Source organism: Pseudophryne corroboree, chromosome 5 (genome assembly GCF_028390025.1).
Source record: "Pseudophryne corroboree isolate aPseCor3 chromosome 5, aPseCor3.hap2, whole genome shotgun sequence".
NCBI classification, from domain to species: domain Eukaryota; kingdom Metazoa; phylum Chordata; class Amphibia; order Anura; family Myobatrachidae; genus Pseudophryne; species Pseudophryne corroboree.
Window position 1 is genome coordinate 185,303,750 of NC_086448.1, and position 25,656 is coordinate 185,329,405.

A 25,656-nucleotide genomic window follows, 5' to 3' on the forward strand; every position below is an offset into this window, starting at 1 on the left:
TCAATCAGGGACTCTGACCAAACTACTCCAGCACTGCACATCCAGGCTGACGCTATAGCTGGTCGTAGTATAACACCTGTATGTGTGTATATACTTTTTTGGATATTTTCCATCCTCCTATCTGTTGGATCTTTAAGTGCGGCCGTCTCAGGAGAGGGTAACGCCACTTGTTTAGATAAGCGTGTGAGCGCCTTATCCACCCTAGGAGGTGTTTCCCAGCGCGCCCTAACCTCTGACGGGAAAGGGTATAAAGCTAATAACTTCTTTGAAATTAGCATCTTTTTATCGGGGGCAACCCACGCTTCATCACATACATCATTTAGTTCTTCTGATTCAGGAAAAACTATAGGTAGTTTTTTCACACCCCACATAATACCCTGTTTAGTGGTACCAGTAGTATCAGCTAAATGTAACGCCTCCTTCATTGCCAAAATCATATAACGTGTGGCCCTACTGGAAAATACGGTTGATTCGTCACCGTCGCCACTGGAATCAGTGCCTGTGTCTGGGTCTGTGTCGACCGACTGAGGCAAAGGGCGTTTTACAGCCCCTGACGGTGTTTGAGGCGCCTGGACAGGCACTAACTGATTGTCCGGCCGTCTCATGTCGACAAACGACTGCTTTAGCGTGTTGACACTATCCCGTAATTCCATAAATAAAGGCATCCATTCTGGTGTCGACCCCCTAGGAGGTGACATCCCCATATTTGGCAATTGCTCCGCCTCCACACCAATATCGTCCTCATACATGTCGACACACACGTACCGACACACAGCAGACACACAGGGAATGCTCTTAACGAAGACAGGACCCCACTAGCCCTTTGGGGAGACAGAGGGAGAGTTTGCCAGCACACACCAAAAGCGCTATATATGACAGGGATAGCCTTATAATAAGTGCTCCCTGTATAGCTGCTTTTATAATATAATTTTTGCCACTATTTTGCCCCCCCTCTCTTGTTTTACCCTGTTTCTGTAGTGCAGTGCAGGGGAGAGACCTGGGAGCCGTCCTGACCAGCGGAGCTGTGTAAGGAAAATGGCGCTGTGTGCTGAGGAGATAGGCCCCGCCCCTTTTCCGGCGGGCTCGTCTCCCGCTCTTTAGTGTATTCTGGCAGGGGTTAAATATCTCCATATAGCCCCGGAGGCTATATGCGAGGTATTTTTTAGCCAAATAGGTTTTCATTTGCCTCCCAGGGCGCTCCCCTCCCAGCGCCCTGCACCCTCAGTGACTGCCGTGTGAAGTGTGCTGAGAGGAAAATGGCGCACAGCTGCAGTGCTGTGCGCTACCTTTAGAAGACTGAGGAGTCTTCTGCCGCCGATTCTGGACCTCTTCATGTTTCAGCATCTGCAAGGGGGCCGGCGGCGAGGCTCCGGTGACCATCCAGGCTGTACCTGTGATCGTCCCTCTGGAGCTGATGTCCAGTAGCCAAGAAGCCAATCCATCCTGCACGCAGGTGAGTTCACTTCTTCTCCCCTAAGTCCCTCGTTGCAGTGATCCTGTTGCCAGCAGGACTCACTGTAAAATAAAAAACCTAAGCTAAACTTTCTCTAAGCAGCTCTTTAGGAGAGCCACCTAGATTGCACCCTTCTCGGCCGGGCACAAAAATCTAACTGGCTTGGAGGAGGGTCATAGGGGGAGGAGCCAGTGCACACCACCTGATCGGAAAGCTTTACTTTTGTGCCCTGTCTCCTGCGGAGCCGCTATTCCCCATGGTCCTTTCAGGAACCCCAGCATCCACTAGGACGATAGAGAAATTAACTGTAAGAAAAGGCCCCATTGAATCCCCTATGGCTGATTTGTTCCACGTTAACAAAATGTTTCGCCTACTACACTTCATGATGGCGTTTCCATAACAACATACACTGATTCTATACACACCACTCCATTTTAAGTGCTATGGCGCTTGTTTCTCATGTGTGACTATGTCAAATGTACAACTAGAATCAGTAAAATTCAAAACACAGTTACAGTTTCCCAAATATCAGGACATGAGAAAGGCGAATTAAATTATTCACTGTCCAAAGTGCTCACTTTTTTTCCCACCGGAGTAAGACTGAGTAGCTTCACTACTGCAGTGTAAAATTGCTATTTGTTTTATGTGGATCAATAAAAAAGCATTTATAAAAAAAAGAAAAAAGAAAAACAAAAGGTCAGCTAATAACTAAGGGTCAAATACAACCAGAACGTTCTCTGAAATCTAAAATACTACGTTACTCTGCAGAGGCCAAACTTAATTTTTTTTCTCTTTCTTTTCAGAATAATAAAAGTAAATGACAACTCAAAAGAAGGAAATGATTTGATAATCTCATAAACGTACACCATGGGGTAGTTTTACTAAAGCTTCTAAAACAGACAAGTGGTGGTGTTGCAACCAATCAATTTGTGTCTGTCATTTTTAGAATGCAGCAGAGAAATAATAGTTAGAATCTAATTGGATGCTATGGGCAACACCACAATTTGTCTGTTTTAAAACATTTAGTAAATCTACCCCCATAACTTTAACTCCTTCACTGCATAGTTGCCTACCCTCCCTCATTCTGCAGGAGACTCCCGGAAATAATAACAATCTCCCTGAATAGTCCAGCAATCTCCCTGATTGTAACTCACCCCTATTATATAGCTGTTACATTCTTGGGGGGAAAAATAAATTAGAGATATATCCATTCAAATGTGATCATCAGTGCCATTTCTCTGCATTGGTTATAAGGCACAATGATCCCTATGGCTACATGCATTTTTAATAAGATATCTGATGGCCACTTGCAGTATATGTGTATATAGTATACTAACTTTGGGGCTCATTTTCGTTTGGATGCAAGACATTTTCATGACACGCTTCTCATATGTAGCAGAACATTTTCATGCTGATAGGTGTTACTTTCACAATCTCCCTGAAATGCTTCACTGTAGCTTTACACACTGTAGTCCAGTGTTTTCAAAGCTTGCAATTACAATGGTATATGCCCAGAGCCTGCCCTAGGCATAGGCAAACTAGGCAAATGCCTAGGGGCACGAGCAGCTTTTGCTGATTAAAATGATATGCAGCATGCCTATATTTTGTGTGTGACTGCGGCTGTATCTATGTTACAGTGTATTCCAGGAAATCACTGTAACGTATCATTTCGTATGCAGATACAGGCACAGTAGCACACAGAATATAGGCATGCCACATATTCTAATCAGCAGAAGCTGCTTGTGCATCATCGCCACATAGTAATGCAAATAATATGCATTTTCATTTTTTTTAAAAAGCGCTCGACATTAGCAGAGCCAGCAGTTGACTCAAGCCAGGCATCTCCTGCTGCATGGCGTACTGAGGCAAGATGTATGTGGACACATCTGTATCCAAGCAGAAACAGAGGTCACAGTGTTAGTGGCCATGTGAGTGCTATGTGTAGTTAGGATGGTTGTGCAGTAGTGTGTAAGGGACATTATGTGTGTCATGTGTATAAATGCATTAATAATATGCGGCAAATGTGTACAAGACAGTGTCCTTATGTGTATAAAGGCATTAATCATGTGTGGCATATGTGTAAGGGACATTATGTGTGTCATCATGTGTATAAGGGAATTAATAATGTGCGGCATATGTGTAAAGGACATTATGTGTATAAGGGCATTTTTAAAGGTTGGCATAATGTGTAAGGCGCATTATGTTTGTTAGGGCATTAATAATGTGTGTAATATGTGTAAGGGGTATTACTGTGTGGTATTATATGTATAAATGCATTACTAATGTGTGGCTTTATGTGTATAAGGTGCTCTACTGTGTGGCATAATGTATAGAAAGTGCACTACTGTGTGGTCTAATGTGAATAAACAGCAATATGGTGTGGTGTAATGTGAATAAGGAGCAATTCACTGTGATGTAATGTGAATATGGAGTGTGAGGAGTAACGTATATAAGGTAAAGTGGTACTACTGTGTGATCTAACGTGAATAAGGGACACAATCGCATGATAAAATGTGAATAAAATTGAACTACTGTGTGGTGTAATTTGAATTGGGGGTACTATGGTGTGGCCATGCCCCTTCCCAGCAAGAACACACCCCTTTTCGGGCTGAATGTGTGCACTGTTCCCATTTAAAATATAGGGGGTAGGAACACCAAAATGAGGACTGCTATGGGTGAGGGGTTATGGTGCTGGGAAAGGGGCGCAGGGTCAGAAGCGGAACTAGCGGTGGTGCTAGGGGGCACCAGCCAAAATCTTGCCTAGGTCATCATATTGGCTAGGGCCGGCTCTGTATATGCCCATAGAGCAAAAGAGAAAGGGTGTAAAATACGTTCTTATTTTAACACCTCACTCTCCAGTTTTCATAAAATCCTCTGACTGCCCATGTTCTCCTCTATAGCTTTCACAATCTGGGTCCAAATCGATTGCACTGATTTCCCAGGACCTCCTCTTTGCCCCCCTCTCTACACACCCTCCTCTATACTGCCTTGTCTCTCCAGGTCCTCCCTAAGACCTCCTCTATGCCATTCTCTTTCCAGGGCCTCTTATATTCTACGCTCTGCTCTCTCCAGGCCCTCCTCTATGCAATGCGCTCTTCAGACCCTCCACTATAATTGTTTCTCTTCAGGCATTCCCCCTACAGTATGTCGCTCTCTCTTCCTTCTAGATCTCCAGGTCCCCCTCTCTATGCTCTTTGCTTTCCAGTTCCTTCTTTCTATGTCCTTCTCTCTCCAGCCACCTGTATGCAACTTGCTTTCCAGGTCTACCTCTATGCCCCTCGCTCTCCAGGTCTGTCTTCATAGTTTTTGTTTTTTTTTACTCCTCAGATCTTTATCTTATATCTATCAGCACTGAAATCCTGTAAGGATTACATTTCACTTACCAGGCCATCATCCATATTGTTCACTCCCGGAACATTATTTATTACACTTGCCACCTGGGAAATAGTTATACTTCCTCAATATTATTGGATTTTTTATTCTGAAATCATCTACTCTGACTGTAAATATGGTTTCCCCATTGATCCGTCATCTTCCAGTCCCATAAATACCTGGTCCTCATGGCTTCCCCAAATTCCCCAAATCACAGTCCTACTTCAGAAGTCATGATCGCTTCCATTTCCTCCTATATGTACATACAGATGTGTAAACTTAACATCTAGCCTACCTGCACATTAAACAACCCTTCTAATCATGCCATGTCGTGGCTTGGTATCGCCAAAGTATAACTTTTTCATTAAAATGCGTCTTATTCGCAAAACAAGGTGAATAAGATACATTTTCGGCAAAAAAAAAAAAAGACACCTGACGCTAATGGTGTTGCACGGGACCTGTCAGCTCACTCACGCCAGGCCTTTCCTGCTAAAGTTCATGGCATACTGAGGCAAGATGTATTAGGACATATCTGTACATACACACAGGGTGTTTGGAAAGTCCCTCCGCAGTGAGTGCGGTCTCTGGCTGCACATCTCCTCTTCAGCCATGGAAGGCCAGAGGGCAAAAACACTTAATGTAGATCAGCATGAAACAAATTCTGTTTAATAATTATTTCATGTAAATAAAGTGTTTAAAAACAATTATGCTGTCATATTACTCAGCACACATTCTCCATACCTCCCAACTTTGAGATCTGGAGATCTTGACCGTTCTATGCGCCAAAGCAGCATCCACCCCAAAAAAGGGGGCGTGGCTTGGTGGCAATGCCGTGACCTCCTGCAACGCCTCCCGTTATCGTCACAGTAGGGGGCATGGACAGCGTTCTGTAAGCTGCTGGCATGACCCCAGTCCCTCGGTCTCTTGTGAAGAGACGTCTATTCACCGCTGCTCTGCTAAGAGCAGAGTGACAGGAGCCTCCAAACTGCTCCCACCCCCACCGCGGGACACTGCGGCCCAAGGGTGGGACAGCGGTACAGTCCCAAAAAAACGGACGTCCTGCGAAAATCGGGACAGTTGGGAGGTATGCATTCTCTGCAGGGAAACTTGCTTAGCACACAGTCATTGAGGAGAAGCTTTTTGAACTCCCTCTATATAGATATATAAATTATGTTCATGTAACACGAGGGTAATAGTTGTACACTATTAATTACATTGGCCTAAATATAATTGAGACCACATGCTGAAACATTTTTTTTGTGTGTATAAAACATCTATGAATATCCTTCCTTTATGCTCATACAGAGTTGCAAATGGAAAGAGAGCTCTTACCTTTCTGGCCTGATCATTGTCTTCTATCTGCCCCAAATCCCTTCCACTGGCCTGTGCAATCCTTTTACCAGAGACAAGGTTCCCCACCATCACAGAGGCAGGGCCAATTTCTACAGAGAAAAATACAGTGCAAATGATTGATATTTAATCTGTCTTTAGCGTACACCATCTAGCATAATGATTTCAACAACTAAAAACAGATGCAATATTATGAACAAATATGTACAATGCATTGCACTGGATCAATTCCAGTTACAGACAACAAAATACACTACCATCATCCTTCCCAAAACGCATAGGCAATTTCCATGGGCACATTCATATTTGGCAAAATCATTTGTACCAAATGTAAAATTATCCTGGAAATGCTTAATAGGGATCTAGAACACTACAAACAAGTGGGGCAGCACAGTGGCTCGGTGGTTAGCACTGATGCCAAATGAGTATATTTAGACTAAGTTCCAATGCGGGGCAGGAAGCGATATAAATAACAAATATCCCCTCTGTACATCACTGTGTAATAGGGGTGCTACTTAAATAATTGTTAATAATAAAATAATACAATTCTATTACACTCTACACAATGGACATTACTCAGCATGACATAACCATAGTACAATGCTATTATACTCTACACAATGTACACTACTTAGCAATACATACACATACAGTATCCTCATACACTTTTGCCATGGTTGCGTCACAATGTGATGCAGCAAACCCATTCCACAAGACCGCACTGATTGGATGTGTGACACTTGTATAACTGTGTGCAAATAACTCTGAATCCGTATACAAAGCGATACAATGCCTCAGCCACAGCTTTTTTTACGCATTGCAGCTAAAAATGCAAATTTGGGTGAAAAATACATTGGGCGCAAGGATCTGGTTGCATGCATGTCATATTGAGGCTAGGCGTACAAGGACACATCTGGAAACATGATATAATTATATCACACTCTACACAATAGAAACTGACCTACGTGTACCCAGCATGACCTGACCATTGAGTATGATCAGAAGACAATTCTATTACTTCCTTTTCAGACACAGAACTCTCCCAATATGGCATAATTATTACACAAATATATTACACTCTGCAAAACAGACATCACACTCACCAACATAACCAGTGAATATGATTATAACACAAATATAGGCAGCTGCAAATACATGTCATCTTATAGAGTACACCTAAACCTCCAGCAAGAATGTAAAGGAAACTGAACTGCACCAGGCATTTACTTATTAATAGGTAAAAACAAGCACAGGGACAAGTGAAGGTCTGGGACTATCCCTGCATAAGTCCCTGGCACCACTAGAACAATCTGAAATGTAGTGCTTATCCTAACCAGGATAGGTGAGTTTGTCTTCTGCCCTGACAAATGCTGCAAATATCCCATTTTAGAAGCCACTAAGAAGATTTGTGACTTTATAACAGCGGGCTGAAGGCCTTGTGCTATTATAGGTCACCGAAGTCCAAGGTGACCCATAACAATTTGTAATATAGTACAGCAGAATGTAATCTATTCATCCAAATATTCAAGTTTTCATGACATCAGAATAAATGAAGAACTGTCCCTTCATTATATAAATGAGCTTCTACCAAAAATGTAAAACATTCCATGAGCAATAGGCAGACGTGGTCATTCTCCCATTCTGGTCTTACCTGGCTGTTTTTGTCTTGGTTTAGGAAGGTTGGTTACACATGTGTGAGGGCACATAAGCACATTACATGGGTGGAGTGACCCCTCGAGGAACAGTTGCTTGGTCTCTGACAGGTGAATGCCACCTAAAGGAGTTTTGGGGAGTGTGTTTGCTGGTACCAGAGCTAAACAGTAAACTCCAACTTGATGTATACTGTCAATAGCCTACAGGAAATATAAAAACAGTAAAGTAACATAGTCTAAACAATTAACACATGGCAATAAACAATCTTTGTAATGTAATACAGAAGAATATACTATTCTTATAAAAATATATTTAAAGGAATGATTTTCAATGTTACATACTGTAGACGAAACCAAGAATAAAACATAAAACAATTTATTCACATACGTGTAAAGCAGGAGAAAAGAGAGCACAGCACGTAAGATAACAAAGGCACACATAACTAAAAGAAAAAAAAATTAGATATTAATAATAAACAGTGCACTGTAGATACTGAAATACACTACAACAGTAAGAGACCCACTGCTGACCTGTATCAGAACTAGCAGGTACTATACGTATCATAGTAATAAAATCCAAGGATGTAAGCCAACCATATCAGAGACAAGCGAATGTAAAAAAAGAATATATCTGATAAAATGTGCAGACCCCATAAGACCCACAATATCAGAAACCAGAGTTTCAAGCAATGAGGCATTCAAGCCCACACCACTCGAACTGGATCCAACATAAATCAAAATGTGTAGAAATGACATTGAAGGAGCACACTAGAATTAGGCACTACACCTCAAAACACCACCAGATACCTAGGAAACAGACGGAAAATACTAGCAATCCCAGGTCTAGCAGAGAATCCGTGCTTAAACAAACATCCAACATCAGACAACACAACAGAAACTAAAAAAGAGGGAGCTCCAGGAGGCAGAGGACAGGCAGGTGCAATCACAGAATAAGCACTAGAAGCATCCCTTCCATAGATAATGACCAACCATTGAGCCTAAAAAACTTCAGGAGTTCCTTCTTTGGCAGCTCAACAAAACACACAGTATTTTTACCAAAGCAGCCATCCAAATAGCCAATTTACACGGCACTGCAGCCACCAGTGTCTCCAAGACACTTAACTGGACCCGCAACAGGGAGTGGGAATTTTCCATATTAAGGTTCTAAACTCAGTTTTCCAAAAAAGCTCCTTCACATTGCGTAAATTGGGTTTTTCGTAAGGACAGGATACCACAGCTTCCAAAGTTTGTCATAGCATAACCTCCAAATGAGTAGCCATGGTCACATGAACCGTGGGTGAGGTAAATTACCAGGTAGCCTCAGGAGTGGTCAGAGGTTAGCATTATAGGAGTAAAATAATCAAATGTGCTAGAGGCAACTCAGTAATGGGATTTTACCATGGTGATAAGAGTGTAGGAAAGGGCAGTCAGAGGCAAGCTGAGGTATACCAAAGTTATAGAAAATGATCCACATCCAGCAACAAACAAATTACAGATAGAGCCTTGCTCATCTAGGCTTCTCTGCTGCGCCTAGGGGCACCATGGCTTATTAGCATAAATCTTTCATCTATTGTTCTCAGCTGCAGTACAATACAGAGAGCACAATACAGCAGGGGATTAAGTCATTACAACAGGGGATGAAGTCCGACTGCCCTGGCTCAATTAATCCTATTAAAGGGCTAGATGAGGAGGGCTCCATCTGTAGGTAATCTGTAGGTAATCAAACAGCCAGACAGCAGAAACTCAGTAAGGTCAAACTACACAGGCAGTAGTGCCCCAGGTGCATGAGTGCAAGGGAGGGAGTAGCGAGTTGCCATAAAATCTAGAAGTAGTGCCCAAGGTACATGAGTCCAATGAAGGGAGCAGCGAATTTCCAGAATATCTAGGAAGACAAGGAGCACAAATGGTGTTCACCCACACAGAGGTAAGATCATAGTATGTCTGGAAGAGCTACAGAAAGATGGCCACTGAGAAAGTAGGAGCAGTTGAGGCTACCAAACAGGAGCGACCTGGAACCACCACAAGCTGCAAAAAGGAGACCACACAGTACCACTGCTTGAGACACTGGGAGCAGGATGCACTAGGCCGCCCAAACGCTCACAGCCATCACTCTACGCAGAGGGTCCTGACTAGCAGGGAATCCCTGTAACAAACTATCCACTCCAGAGAAGGTAAGTAGCCCACCAGCTACTGTGGTCATTCTTATTATGTTCTAAATGGACATTAGGGCTGAAGAGCTTGCAGACATGCTTGCTACTCCACACCCGGCCAAGAATACACTATTATAATGATGCATCTTTATAATTATCATTAGCAAACTATAGCTACGTAAGAAATGTAACAATGGCCCTCATTCCGAGTTGATCGGTCTGTATTTTTCATCGCATCGCAATGAAAATCCGCTTAGTACGCATGCGCAATATTCGCACTGCGACTGCGCCAAGTAATTTAACAATGAAGATAGTATTTTTACTCACGGCTTTTTCATCGCTCCGGCGATCGTAATGTGATTGACAGGAAATGGGTGTTACTGGGCGGAAACACGGCGTTTTATGGGCGTGTGGATGAAAACGCTACCGTTTCCGGAAAAAACGCAGGAGTGGCTGGAGAAACGGGGGAGTGTCTGAGCGAACGCTGGGTGTGTTTGTGACGTCAAACCAGGAACGACAAGCACTGAACTGATCGCACAGGCAGAGTAAGGTTGAAGTTACTCAGAAACTGCAAAGTAGTTTGTAATCGCAATATTGCGAATACATCGGTCGCAATTTTAAGAAGCTAAGATACACTCCCAGTAGGCGTAGGCTTAGCGTGTGTAACTCTGCTAAATTCGCCTTGCGACCGATCAACTCGGAATGAGGGCTAATAATCATAATAATACAATATCACAGTGACATACCATTCAATTGGATGCAGTGGTATGTATAGTTACACTTATATTAATATGGCTTTGTGTTTATAATGCCCACAATGTCAAATCAGACTATAAAACGTGTAGCTGTTGATATTCAGGTTGACCTGTGCTGATATGCTGATGGTGTATGTTAAGGGACTTAAGTGTCTCTCTTTTAATAGGATTATTCCTTGTTTAATTGTAACATACTCCCTTATTTATTTTTTAATTTTATTTAAATCAATGTAATAGAATACTGCTAGCCCAACCTATCAAAAGTATATATATATATATATATATATATATATATATATATAGATATATATATAGATAGATATATAGGAGAAACAGGGGGGACGAGGGATATGTAGCGACCACGGTATCAAAATAATTTCAATTGCCAATGGTAACAATAAAATTCTATTTATTATTGAACATAAAAGACACATGAAAAAATGGGACAACAATCAAAACACAGCTGAACTAAAAGCACGAAATGAAAGTACAAACTACAGTAAAAGTAAATAAAAACAAATTTTCCTTATCTTAGGGTGTGTACACACGGTGAGATATTTTCTTGAGATTTTGACTATATAGTCAAAATCTCAAGAAAAGTTAGTGCAGATCGCAAGGTGAAAGTCACCTTGCGATCCCGATGCGCGGTCCCGCCAGGTCGGCATCGCAAGAAAAGATAGATTGTGCAGGCAAGTCAATGCCTGCTAGATCGGTGTACTATCTAGTTCATCTCACATGTCAATGACATCTCACATAAGCCAAAATCTCACATAAGCCAAAATCGTAAGCACACATAGTCCATATCTCAAGAAAAGTTAGTCAAAATCTGTGCTATCTGGGCTCTGGGGAGTTCAGGGGAAATCGCAAGTAAAAATCGGGCATAGCAAGGATCTCACCGTGTGTACACACCCTAAGAATGAGGTAGGTATGCAAATGCAGCAGGAGGGACATCTATGGGAAATAGACACCTTCTGCATGCATCTGCAAGATTCGAGTTTATGGATGTCTGAACAGCTACTGCGACGGTAGCACACCTTGGTCAGTCTGCATAAACTTAAGCTAACTCAGACTAGCCGTAGGATCTGGGCAGCTGGGTCCAGGAAGTCTTCTTCTGACAATGAACTACACTGCAGTTTGCTGCACCCGCTCTGGCCCCCAAATGCTGCAGCATGTCAATCAAGTTGTGGCTAAGGGGGAGGGAAGTTCAGCGAGCGATATCACTAGACCCTTAGTCTGCCTGTGTAGACCCACAAACATCAGGATCTCAGTTAACTAATTCTGATAACTTTAAAAATGTACTCTGCCTCACTGAAATTTATGCAACAATTATGGACCTGAATCAATTAGCCGCAGCTTATCGCAAGATGTTTTCATGAAGCACACTACTGATTCCCATGCAATTTGAAGTGTGTGACCGATGGGGAGTGCGTAAAAGAGTGAGGAAATCATCCTGAAACTCAAAAAAAATAAAAGTGTCAAATAAGATAGCAGGACCGTGTAGAAGCAAAGTATTGGAGGCAGTTAAATGGCGTCAAAAGCCTGGTTTTTGCAACTTTATAAAGGATAGAAAAATTATAGCCAGAAAGTGTATTTTAGCAGAGAAACATATATAGAAGAATACAGTATATACAAATTTGTAAAAAGGTGGATTTCTAATTATAATAAACAATTAAGAAACAAGAGGTGCTGTCTAATGGAAATACAAAATGCCATGGCTACAGGTTTCTAACCTGCATTTACTGTATCAATGTTCGGCCCACACTATTAAATCAGCCTATATACAGTATGTCTGTGTGCATGCTATGCACTTATATTGATTATTTATTGTGGGAACTGTCAGTCACCACCAGTCCTGTGTTTTTTCATTGACATCCACCCTGTAGTTGATGAATTACAGCCAAATGAAGGTAGGAAGTAACAGCCTGGCGAGATTTACAGAGCTACACTCTTTGACAGACGTGCAGCTAAAAAGTCTTCAGAAATATACAGGCAGGACCATCAACTGAATCAAATATTATTATTATTATTTTTTTGCAATAAATGTTTATTGAATTTTAACATAGGAAAGAACACAGCGTGAACACTCTAGAGAATCAAATATTATTTTTACCAACACTATCGTACCTGTAGAACTCTGCTCATCCACTGGAAGCTGTCCTCCTCTGTGGAATCGGGCCGCTGCTCTGCTACAATAACTATCCTCTCGTCATGCAGGACATTCACTGAGAAAACTGCTATCCTGCACATAAACAACATAAGCCACGTGAGCTGGACAAGAGACATTCACTGAGATCAATTACAGAACATGAAGAATAAGGCTTGTGGTGCTCAGTTATGGCTCAGTCTGTGTTATCCAGTAACTAACTACTGCATCTTACACATGTTTAACGTGTGGAAGAATAGTCACTCAAGCACAAGAATCACTGATCTTTATCCCACCATCAACTTTTAAAAATGTCTCCATGTGTCTTTGTTCTCTTGTTGTCTAAATTATGGCCACCTAGTTTGCACTGTTTCTGGGAGTGAATAGCAATTCCTATCCTAACCCGCTACAGCTACTGCTATCCTGGAAGTGACGAGGGTGAGAAAGAGGGAGGAAGATAGTAACCTATACTTACTTTGGCTTATAAATGGAAGATCAAACATCATTTTGCTGGTCATTAATGACGGAATATAGTTCTAGCCCACTTCATTTAGCTATGAGGTACGGTTAGACGCTCTCTGATCTGAGTAGTTTTGCCCCCCCCCCCCCCCTCCCGCGACATGTTCCACACTCTGATCCTGCTGCCAACCGCTACTTTATATCACAAAGACAGTATTGTGTGGTTAGAGGTAAATGGAGCAAAGAATGAGAGAGGCTCAGTTTCACTGCGTGTCTAAATAGTGATCTATCTGTAGATGACACAAATATCTATTCTTGCCCTTCACAGCATATTGTGCGTTATACTCAAGCGCTACACAAAGTTAGGTCTATAATGAGGCAAATTAGGCAACTGTTTCAGCCAACAAGTTTTGGGTCTAGCAATGTAGACAACAAATGGCCACGTCCAATTTGGTTAATTCTTGCTCGTAGATGTATTAATCTAATTGTGTGCTATACAATAATAAAATGCACACAACTTTCTGTAACATATAACAAAGCACAGTCTCAGTGGCCAGCCAGGAACAAATGTCCTGCAGGCTCCTTGCGGAAGCCTTTGGCGATATCCAGCCATAGAGTGGTGGCTGCTAAGGGTATATGTGTACCAACAAATGATGTAGTAAGTCAGGGCACATTTGTGTGTCACATTTTAGATGTTTACTGGTCACAGCATGTAGCAGGAACATGACAGACACAGGTGAGGATGCGTTTTCTCTGGTAATTCTCAGCCGGGTAATGCTTGCAGCCACGTGAGCTGTCAACAATGTTATTTATTATTTGACATTTATTTTAAGAAATGCTATTATATCTCCTCCCAGAAATGCAGCAATTCCGTCTGGGTCATGTTTTTCACAACAAAAGGTACTGCATGTTACATCAAATGAAGCCCCAGGTTAACTCCAGATAAACATGCAGACAGGTAGCTATAAAACCAAGGCACTCAGGAGAGGGGTAATTGGTAGCAATATATAACCCTTTGATCAGGAAAAATGCCAATTAAGAGCAGTTTGATCGCATGCCTGTTTGTTATCCTGTCAACCAAGCACACAAGAGGGACTCAAAACAATTATAAGAAGGCTACTACAGTGAAAAAGGTCTATAAGAAGACTTTGGCCAAGGTCTGAAAACGTGTGGTAACAGTAGAATTGTTCACAGAAATAAAAAATAAAAAAAATAAACAGAGATGGACGTAATTCTGGATTTTGTTTCAGGTTTAGCAGAATCTGTAGGATTTGGGCAACAAAATTCAAACCCACATTTCTTTTTTTTTTTTTAACATGCACTGTAGGACAAAGTTTTAATTTCCAAAGGTAACAATCGTAATTAAAACAATTGTCTAACACATTCCATATACATTTAAGTAGGTCTTGTTTCAGACCTATTTCTTTAGTACTGTAGGTCTTTCTGTCTGGCTCAATCCTTACATGTAAATAAATGGCACAACTATATAGTTCTATGATGCTCTATTTGCCTACGTGACAACTTAATGATACAGTGTCACCTACTGTACATCCAGTGTAAGATCTCAAGCAATACTCTGCCTGTAGCTGCTGCTATACTCCAAAAAATAAAATAAAATCTAAGGTGCATAAAAAGATAATTTCTCATTGTATATTTTGTCTGTACTGTAAGTGTGACATTTTGAGGGACAAATCTCTTAGATACAGTATGTGAATCTCCCTGGAATTGGTACCCGTTGAAAGCACTGGAAATGGCTAACTGAGACTATCGATGGGTGTAGTTGGGCAATAGATGGATTTGGTCATTATCTCTGTGAGATCTTAGCATTTCTTGGAAGCTTGTCCTCATCACGAGCCCCTTGTATACATGGCAACTCTTAATAGCAGATAATGGCGACAATACTGACAATTCAATATCACAAACCTTCCTCTGTAGACAAACTTCATTGGCTCCACTGCCAGCGCCGTTGCTACTATGTCATCTGCATTGTGTCTCCGTCCACTCACAACCATTAGGCCATCCATTTTTCCCACAACAAAGACCAGCCCAGCTGGTCCTATAAATCCAAGCAGGCCGGTCCTTATGAATGGATATTCGCTTATTGGTGCTCCCGAGCCAGTCATTGGAAAAACCTACACCGTGAGCAAGCAGAACCGTATACTAAATTTCATTTGCAATCTGAAATGCAAAACAATGTATAGGGAGATGTATCAAGCCTTCTAATGAGTGGAGAAATTGCCCATAGCAACCAATAAGCTTTGACATTTTATAGAATGCGCTTGTTAATGCTACAGCTGCTAGAAGTTAATTAGTTGCTATTGGCAACTTCTCCACATCACCACTCTTAAGGAGGCTTGATACATTGTCCCCTCAATCTTTTATGGCAACTGAGTGTCTTCTTGTACAAATAATCTGCATACTGTATTATTATTTGTTTTCCAACCTCACTGCACACCTGAAGAGCACTGATCCCTATGCCAACCACTTCCTCCACTTTCACTTCACCATTTCCTGGTCTTTGTTGCAGGTAATATTCAAAGCTAAAACCATTAACAGCCCAACAACTAGATTCAGACGTGCACAGATGAACAAGATGACTTTGATAAATAACTTAATAGTTCAAAGTACTTTGGCTAACACATAGAACTACTTTCACTAAACTTTTCTTTAATGGCCTTGCTAAAGCAGCACTAAACATAGGCAGAAAATTATTTCAAGTTCACCTTACTCTTTATTCTAGTTATACGCCATGTATATATAAACATCAGAAATTATTACCATTGTTTTGCTGTGCTCTATACATTGGATAAAAATTAATTCAGGGAGCGGTATATATTAAACCCCATTTAAGGAACTGTAAATATCAGATGGATTCAGTATGATATCCCGATGGATGGGATGCCTCAACCATCCTGACCATCTAAATACTAAGAACCCCCCAAAAAGTACCCTAGCCGTCCCCTGCACCCTACCATAACCCTCCCTTGTGGATATCTAACCCGAACCCTCCCCGGTTGGTGCCTAACCCTAACCTTCCCTTGAAAGTGCCTAACCCTAACCCCCACCCCCCTCCTCTCTGGTACCTAACCATAAACTTCCTATCCCTGCACACTAAGCCTTACCATACTTCTAGTGCCTAAGCCTAACCTCTCCCCATGGGGCGAACCGCGAGCACATCCCGCTGTAGGAATGATCGGGATTCTGAGCTTTGGTATTTTGATGCTGGGATCTGAGCTCTGTTGGGATTTAAGACACCGGGCTTATGGCGTCCTTTAGGATTCCGGAGTCGGTGTTTCGGCCACCGGGATCCTGGCAGCATTTTAACTACATCCCTCAGAAACAAATATCTACTTCGTAAAAGTTGTAGGAGGACATGTACGACACAATAAAGTACTCTTAAAAACATTAATGCAGATTCAGTCACCATTTCTACAGATGTGCCCTCTCTAAGTACAACCCTGCTTGTACACCGCTGCTTATAGGAGCCCAGACTACACTACTTGATGTATATTTGATTAAACTCAAGTTTAAGATGGAATATCTGGCTCAGTTATTTATCAGTTGTATTTGTGTTCAAGGCATTAAAATTCATATTAGGATGTGATACTTTGTGCTGTAGTTTAATTTTTATTCTAGCTGCAGAGTTTGCAAATCCTCACAGGTTTTGTGTTCAAGTGCATTGCAAAAACATTCTCTTCAATTATTAATATTCGCTACAGACAAAGGGCTTTAATGGTGAGCACTCAGCACACTGACAGCAGATCAGAGAGAATCCGACCTTCATTGTTTACCTTGCTGTGAGCAGCATACCACTAATATCAATAGCAGTTACAGAGAATGCTAATATGAACATTATACAAATGGTATACACCACGTAAGCAGCTGGTGTAATATAGCTGCAATAATTAGCCCAAATAGGTTAGCATAAAATCTGTAATCTAATAATATTGTATATGGGCGGGTACTGTACATGACAATTTAGCAACAGGAGACCTGCTACAAGAAAGGGCTCTAAGGATAAGAATGCAGACAGACACAATACTAGAACAGATCACAGATGACTAGAATACAGACTTTTTACAAGGTCAGAAGACATCACTTCAGTACCACTTTTGCACAGCAGATGGAGATGCAGAGCCCTTCTCAATGTTGCACTGGTTATTCACATGAAACTGTGCTTCTAGGTTATTGTAAGGTTGAAACATACTGTATAACTGCTATATGTATTTATTTTATGTTACATGGTCTGTACTGTATGCATAATGAGAAAACCTGTAATGCACAATTCCTGTTTATTTTATGGTAAACTTGAAACCTCAACCACAATAAAAATATTGAGTTTTATCTCTGTTACGGGAGCTAGTTTTAAACTTATACCCCTTTCACACTGCCAAAAATAATAAGAATTTACTCACCGGTAATTCTATTTCTCGTAGTCCGTAGTGGATGCTGGGTACTCCGTAAGGACCATGGGGTATAGACGGGCTCCGCAGGAGACTGGGGGCACTCAAAAGAAAGATTAGGTACTATATCTGGTGTGCACTGGCTCCTCCCTCTATGCCCCTCCTCCAGACCTCAGTTAGGGAAACTGTGCCCGGAAGAGCAGACATTACTAGGAATGGATTTGGAATCCAGGGTAAGACTCATACCAGCCACACCAATCACACCGTACAACTTGTGATAACTATACCCAGTTAACAGTATGAACAATAACTGAGCCTCTCTCAACAGATGGCTCATACAATAACCCTTTAGTTAAGCAATAACTATATACATGTATTGCAGAGAGTCCGCACTTGGGACGGGCTCCCAGCATCCACTACGGACTACGAGAAATAGAATTACCGGTGAGTAAATTCTTATTTTCTCTGACGTCCTAGTGGATGCTGGGTACTCCGTAAGGACCATGGGGATTATACCAAAGCTCCCAAACGGGCGGGAGAGTGCGGATGACTCTGCAGCACCGAATGAGCAAACTCAAGGTCCTCCTCAGCCAGGGTATCAGACTTGTAGAATTTTGCAAAAGTGTTTGAACCCGACCAAGTAGCAGCTCGGCAAAGTTGTAAAGCCGAGACCCCTCGGGCAGACGCCCAAGAAGAGCCCACCTTCCTCGTGGAATGGGCTTTTACTGATTTAGGATGCGGCAGTCCAGCCGCAGAATGTGCAAGCTGAATCGTGCTACAGATCCAGTGAGCAATAGTCTGCTTTGAAGCAGGAGCACCCAGCTTGTTGGGTGCATGCAGGATAAATAGCGAGTCAGTTTTTCTGACTCTAGCCGTCCTGGAAACATAAAGTTTCAGGGCCCGGACTACGTCCAGCAACTTGGAATCCTCCAAGTCCCTAGTAGCCGCAAGCACCACAATAGGTTGGTTCAAATGAAACGATGATACCACCTTAGGGAGAAATTGGGGACGAGTCCTCCATTCTGCCTTTCCATATGGAAGATCAGATATGGGCTTTTACATGACAAAGCCGCCAATTCTGACACACGCCTAGTCCAAGCTAAGGCCAAAAGCATGACCACTTTCCACGTGAGATATTTTAGCTCCACGGTCTTAAGTGGCTCAAAACAGTGGGATTTTAGGAATCCAACACACGTTAAGATCCCAAGGTGCCACTGGAGGCACAAAAGGGGCTGAATATGCAGCACCCCTGTAACAACGTCCGAACTTCAGGCAGTGAAGCCAGTTCTTTTTGAGAGAAAAAAGGGATAGAGCCGAAATCTTGGACTTTATGGATCCTAATTTTAGGCCCATAGTCACTCCTGACTGTAGGAAGTGCAGGAATCGACCCCCCTGGAATTCCTCTGTAGGGCCTTCCTGGCCACACACCAAGCAACCTATTTTCGCCATATACAGTGAAAAAGTCTTGCTGTCACGTCTTTCCTAGCCTTTATCAGCGTAGGAATAACTGCATCCGGAATGCCCTTTTCCGCTAGGATCCGGCGTTCAACCGCCATGCCGTTAAACGCAGCCGCGGTAAGTCTTGGATCAGACAGGGTCCCTGTTGCAACATGTCCTGACTGAGAGGCAGAGGCCATGGGTCCTCTGAGAGCATTTCTTGCAGTTTCGGGTACCGAGTCCTTCTTGGCCAATCCGGAGCAAAGAATATTGTTCACACTCCTCCGTTTATTACAATTCTCAGCCCTTGGGTCTGAGAGGAAGAGGAGGGAATATATAGACCGACTGGAACACCCACGGTGTTACTAGTGCGACCACAGCTATCGCCCGAGAGTCCCTAGACCCAGCGTAAAACCTTTTTTATCTTTTTATTGAGGTGGGATGCCATGTAGTCCACCTGAGGCAGTTTCCATCAATTTGCAAAACTGCGTGAAGACTTCCTGATGAAGTCACCACTTTCCCGGGTGGAGGTCGTGTCCACTCCCGGAATGAACACTGCTGACAGTGCGCTTACTTGATTCTCCGCCCAGCGAAGAATTCTGGTGGCTACTACCCTCGCCACCCTGCTCCTTGTGCCGCCCTGGCGGTTTACATGAGCCCCTGCGGTCTGACTGGATCAGAACCGGTTGGTCGCGAAGCAGGAACTCCGCTTGACTTAGGGCGTTGTATATGGCCCTTAGTTCCAGGATATTGATGTGAAGGCAAGTCTGTTGGCTTGACCACAAACCTTGGAATTTTCTTCCCTGTGTAACTGCCCCCCACCCTCGGAAGCTTGCATCCGTGGTCACCAGGACCCAGTCCTGAATGCCGAATCTGCGGCCCTCGAGAAGGTGAGCACTCCGCAGCCACCACAGGAGAGACACCCTGGCCCTGGGGGATAGGGTGATTAACCGATGCATCTGAAGATGTGATCCGGACCACTTGTCCAGTAAGTTCCATTGTCCTTGCATGGAACCAGCCGAAGGGGATGGCCTCGTATGATGCCATCATCCTTCCCAGGACTCGAGTGCAGTGAAGCACTGACACCTGTTTTGGTTTTCAATAGATTCCTGACCAGTGTCACGAGCTCCTGAGCTCTCTCTATCGGGAGATAAACCCTCTTCTGGTCTGTGTCTAGGATCATGCCTAGGCGAGGCAGATGAGCTGTAGGAACCAACTGCGACTTCGGAATATATAAAATCCAGTCGTGTTGCCGTTTCACTTCCAGAGAAGGTGATACGCTGTCCAGCAACTGCTCTCTTGATCTCGCTTTTATGAGGAGATCATCCAAGTATGTGAGAATAGTGACACCTTGCTTCTGCAGGAGCACCATCATATCCGCCATTACCTTGGTGAAATTGGTAATGACAATCCCGTACCGCAATTCTGAGGTACGCCTGATGAGATGGATAAATGGGGACACGAAGGTATGCATCCCTTATGTCCCGATTCATTTCAGGCTTGCAATGACCGCTCTTAGCGATTCCATCTTGAACCTTTTCAGGTATATGTTCAGGGATTTTAATTCAATATGGGTCTAACCGAACCGTCTGGTTTCGGGATTATAACATGGTCAAATAATAACACCCTCTTGTTGAAGGAGGGGACCCTTGACCACCACCTGTTGAAAATACAATTTACGAATTGCAGTTAACACTGGCTCCCTCTCTTGGGGGGAAGCCCGCCGGGTCCTCGGTGAGGGGGCATCTTCTCACAGTCCAGCCTGTATCCCTGCAATACAATTTCTATTGCCCAGGGATCTAATAGGGAGTGAACCCACTTGTGGCTGAACTTTCGAAGGCGTGTCCCCACCGGGCCTAGCTCCGCCTGTGGAGCCCCAGCGACATGCAGTGGATTTTTGTAGAGGCCGGGGAGGACTTCTGTTCCTGGGGACTAGCTGTGTTGTACAGCTTCTTTCCTCTGCCCCCGGCTCTGACAAGAAAAGACGCACCTCAGACTTTCTTGTTTCTTTATTCGAAAAGCTGCATTTAATAATGTCGTGCTTTCCTAGGCTGTGCAGGAATATAAGGCAAAATATCAGAATTACCAGCTATAGCTGTGGAGACCAGGCCCGAGAACCTTTCTCCACACAATCCTCAGCCTTCCATATGCCTCTTAAATCAGCATCATCTGTCCAATGTATATTCTACAGGACACGTCAAGCAGAAATCGACATAGCTTTTGTCTCTAGGACCCAGTATACTCATGTCCCTTTGGGCATGCTTTATAATTATATATCTATCACTTAAGACAGCATCATAAAATATTTATATGCATACTAGGGTCTCAATATCTGCTGATAAGGTACCTGTCCACGCTGCCACAGCGCTATAAACCCATGCCGACACAATCGCCGGTCTGGGTAGTATACTAGAATGTGCACACTATCTGCAGGATCCCTGAGAATAGCTAGTGCAAACAGGACACCCAAGGGGAAGATTCTCAACACATCCTGGCCCTATTCAGCCTGAGAATTCTCTTGTGGGAAGCTGCCGTCTCTTGTCTGGAGATTCCCGCTCTTTTTCCTCATGAGAGGAGGGAAATTTACCTCAGCATTCTTCCCCTTAACATGTGTACTCTCGTGTCAGGGACAGATGAGTCATCAGTGATATGCAAATCATCTTTTATTCCAATAATCATATATTGAATATCTTTTAGCCCTCTTGGCTGTAACTTTGCATTATCGTAGTCGACAGTGGAGTTAAACTCCGTGTCGATACTTTGTTATTTTGGATAGTGAACATAGAGAGACTCTGAAGGACTCTGTGACATAGGGACAGACCAGGGTAGATTTCCTTTCTGTTCCCTAACCTTTTGTGCAATAATTTTACCTCAGCACTTACACATATCCAAACAGGTGTCGGCGTTGTTGACGGAGACACCCTCCCACACACTTATCCGCTCTATCACCTCCTTAGAGGAGCCTTTTACCTCAGACATGTCGACACACGCGTACCGACACACCACACACACAGGGGATGCTCTATTTGAAGACCGTTCCCCCACCAGGCCCTTTGGAGAGACAGAGAGAGAGTATGCCAGCACACACCACAGCGCTATATAATACAGGGATGTACACTATACTGAGTGATTTTTCCCCTATAGCAGCTTATATACACAGTTTTGCGCCTAAATTTATGTGCCCCCCCCTCTCTTTTTTACCCTTTGTGTACCAGGATACTGCAGGGGAGAGCCTGGGGAGCTTCCTTCCAGCTGAGCTGTGAAGAGAAAATGGCGCCGGTGTGCTGAGGAAGAAGGCCCGGCCCCCTCAGCGGCGGGCTTCTGTCTTTTTATGTACTTTAATGGCGGGGGTTAATGCACATATACAGTTTATCAGACTGTATTATGTGCTTTTCGCCAAGTAAGGTAATCTAATTGCTGCCCAGGGCGCCCCCCCCCCCACCGCCCTGCACCCATCAGTGACCGGAGTGTGTGGTGTGCTAAGGGAGCAATGGCGCACAGCTGCAGTGCTGTGCGCTACCTTAATGAAGACCGGAGTCTTCAGCCGCCGATTTTCAACTTCTCTTCGTTCTTCTGGCTCTGCAAGGGGGACGGCGGCGCGGCTCCGGGACCGGACGACCGAGGACTGGGCCTGTGTTCGATCCCTCTGGAGCTAATGGTGTCCAGTAGCCTTAGAAGCCCAAGCTAGCTGCAAGCAGGTAGGTTCGCTTCTCTCCCCTCAGTCCCACGTAGCAGTGAGTCTGTTGCCAGCAGATTTCACTGAAAATAAAAAACCTAACAAATACTTTCTTTTCTAGGAAGCTCAGGAGAGCCCCTAGGGTGCATCCAGCTCTGGCCGGGCACAGATACTAACTGAGGTCTGGAGGAGGGGCATAGAGGGAGGAGCCAGTGCACACCAGATATAGTACCTAATCTTTCTTTTGAGAGTGCCCAGTCTCCTGCGGAGCCCGTCTATACCCCATGGTCCTTACGGAGTACCCAGCATCCACTAGGACGTCAGAGAAAACCCGGGTTACTGCACATGAATGTGCAGTAATCCGAGTCTTTGTGCAAGGGAATAATCCTGGGTTGAGCAAACAGGCATTTCAACACTGGTTTAAAGCAGGTTGAAACACGGGTCGGATCTGGGTTGCTGTGCGGTGTGAACAGGTTGCCGGGTCGATGTGACCAGTTACCTGTTCACACTCTAGGAGCAGGCGGCACGGGTTAGGCTGCGGGGAGGGGAGGTTAGGTTTAGGCTGAGGGGAGGGAGGGATTAGGCAATACCCCGAGAAGGGTTAGGTTTTGGCTGCGGGAAAGGAGGGTTAGGGGGTCATTGGGGAAAGGTAAGTACAGAATACTTACCTTGCCCCTGCCGGGATACTCACCATTGGAATCTCACCATTCCACATGCACAAGCAGCGGATGGTATACGTGGAAGGGAGGTGGATAGGGTTTGGCTACAGGAGTGGAGGTTAGCGTTAGGCAATTGGGGATTCACAGGAAGTTATACTAGTGTCACCGGTGGACCCAGAAGACACTGCTGAAGCCGCCATACTTGCAAAACCAGTCACCGCTAGATCACCTGGGATGTTTTGTCAAGATTCTATTCACATCCACATTTAATCAGTGTCGACATGATGAATGTCAACATGGTCAATGTCGGCATGCAGTGTGTCGACATCAGCAAAATATACCTCATCCACACGAACACCTCTTATTGCCCATTGCATAGCATTCAAATTTACAAAGCCGCTCAATGTGAACCTATGCACCTAAACAACTCATCATCTAGTTACTGCATGCATGTTAATGCCCAATGTGCATGAAACATAATACACACAAATAGGTCTAGGAAAAGTGTTGAGCCCTAATTACAGCAGCTATGTACTTAATCATATGTCAAATGTTAACTCTCACAGTACAGAGCTGGCACTCACCTCAAAGGTGTTCTTGGTCATACCAGAGAGGCCATAATAGGATGTACCTGTAGCGAGAGCACACACACAGAGTTCTCCGATCTCATCTGTCCGACACAGCTGTGGGACCCCGTCAGGTTTCACTGAACACATAATAGCTGAAAAAGTGCGGTTAGCACAAAGAAAGAATCATTGTAAATCATAAATAACTAGCAACCTGATGCAAAGATGAAGCATCTGCACTACAAATAAATATAACCCAGGGCTTAAGAAAGGTTCACTTATACAATAAGAACACCATCACCTTTCCTTATTCTCTCAGGAACTATCCTCAATTCCGCTAAAAATAGCTTATCGATAGAACAATAAAACGTCACGTTACAATTAATAAAGACTGTTATAGATGCAAGAGTGTGCTGAGTACCATATAAGGTGATAGAGAAACTGGTACAAAATGTCGATAAAACAATTAACAGAATTAATATAGTCTATAATGTATTTGTTTATAGGACGTCACCAGATAATTATCTTACACCTATCACCAGATGAACCAAGTGGTTCTTATCTGCTGTCAAATTCTATGTTTCTATGACATACACGAATACAACAAACATGTTAACACACACATGAACACAATTGAGCATAACACAAACATGGAAAGTAATAAGATATCAATTGCAGCTGGCTCAGATGCAGGTATGACTACAATGCGTGTGAGTGAAGAAACATTAAAAAACCCAGTTTAAGACACAACTCCACAGACAGAGTCATACAGGGCTGATAGACTAATGCTGGGTACACACTGGAAGATATATCTGCAGATCAATGGATCTGCAGATATATCTACAGCAGGATCGGGCAGTGTGTTGTGCATGCACACTGCCCGATCCGTTGTGACTGATGTCACAAACTTGACGGGCATTTACATGCGCCTGCCCATTTAGCCGTCAATCACTGCCCGCCACTGCAGAATGTGTACGGGCGGTCGGCTGACTGCCCACACACACACACAACGATGCACCAATGTATCTGTAGATATATTGGTCATTGTGTGAGCTGCATGGCCGGCGCGAAAATATGTCTGTGAACGACTGCGTTCATAGACATATCATTGTTACACAGTGGCCAACGGGCCAGCAATATATTGGTTGTATATTGGGGTTTCCGGTCACTGTACGGCGAAAACGACACGAAAAAAGATTTAAAAAAACTCATGTCTACCTTCTGACCTAGAACATGTCGACCTAGAAACCCTGCCGACCAATAGTGGTCGACCTACTGTAAGTCTTGCCGACCTAGAGACCGGATACCAAATTTAGGTTTATCTTAGATATTCATTTGTTGGTACTTTTTCATGCAATTGCCTTGAATAGTGCAGCATATTCCACAAATAAGTCTAAACCTAACAATATTTCAGATGAAAAACATGAATGTGTTCCTAAAATCTTCTCACCTTGGAGACCCGTAATGCCGCATAAATAGGCACAGACAGATTCTGTGGGGGAAGCTCTCAAAACAGTAGTACGAGCAAGCATGTATCATACCCTCCAACTGTACCTTTTTGGCAGGTACAGTACCTTTATT

The 25,656-nt window shown here is 43.5% G+C and overlaps 1 protein-coding gene across 6 annotated transcripts in view; it reads right to left on the bottom strand.

Annotated features, from left to right (window-relative positions):
* DIP2C (disco interacting protein 2 homolog C) overlaps nucleotides 1-25,656 on the bottom strand; it is an 820,289-nt gene that overhangs the window by 206,829 nt on the left and 587,804 nt on the right. For all 6 annotated transcript variants that reach the window (XM_063921929.1, XM_063921931.1, XM_063921928.1 and 3 more), the window contains 5 exons: nucleotides 24,094-24,230; nucleotides 15,258-15,466; nucleotides 12,857-12,971; nucleotides 7,827-8,028; nucleotides 6,158-6,267 (listed from right to left, as the gene is read on the bottom strand). In XM_063921929.1, the coding sequence (XP_063777999.1) occupies nucleotides 6,158-6,267; nucleotides 7,827-8,028; nucleotides 12,857-12,971; nucleotides 15,258-15,466; nucleotides 24,094-24,230 (773 nt within the window). The remainder of the gene's footprint in view (nucleotides 1-6,157; nucleotides 6,268-7,826; nucleotides 8,029-12,856; nucleotides 12,972-15,257; nucleotides 15,467-24,093; nucleotides 24,231-25,656) is intronic.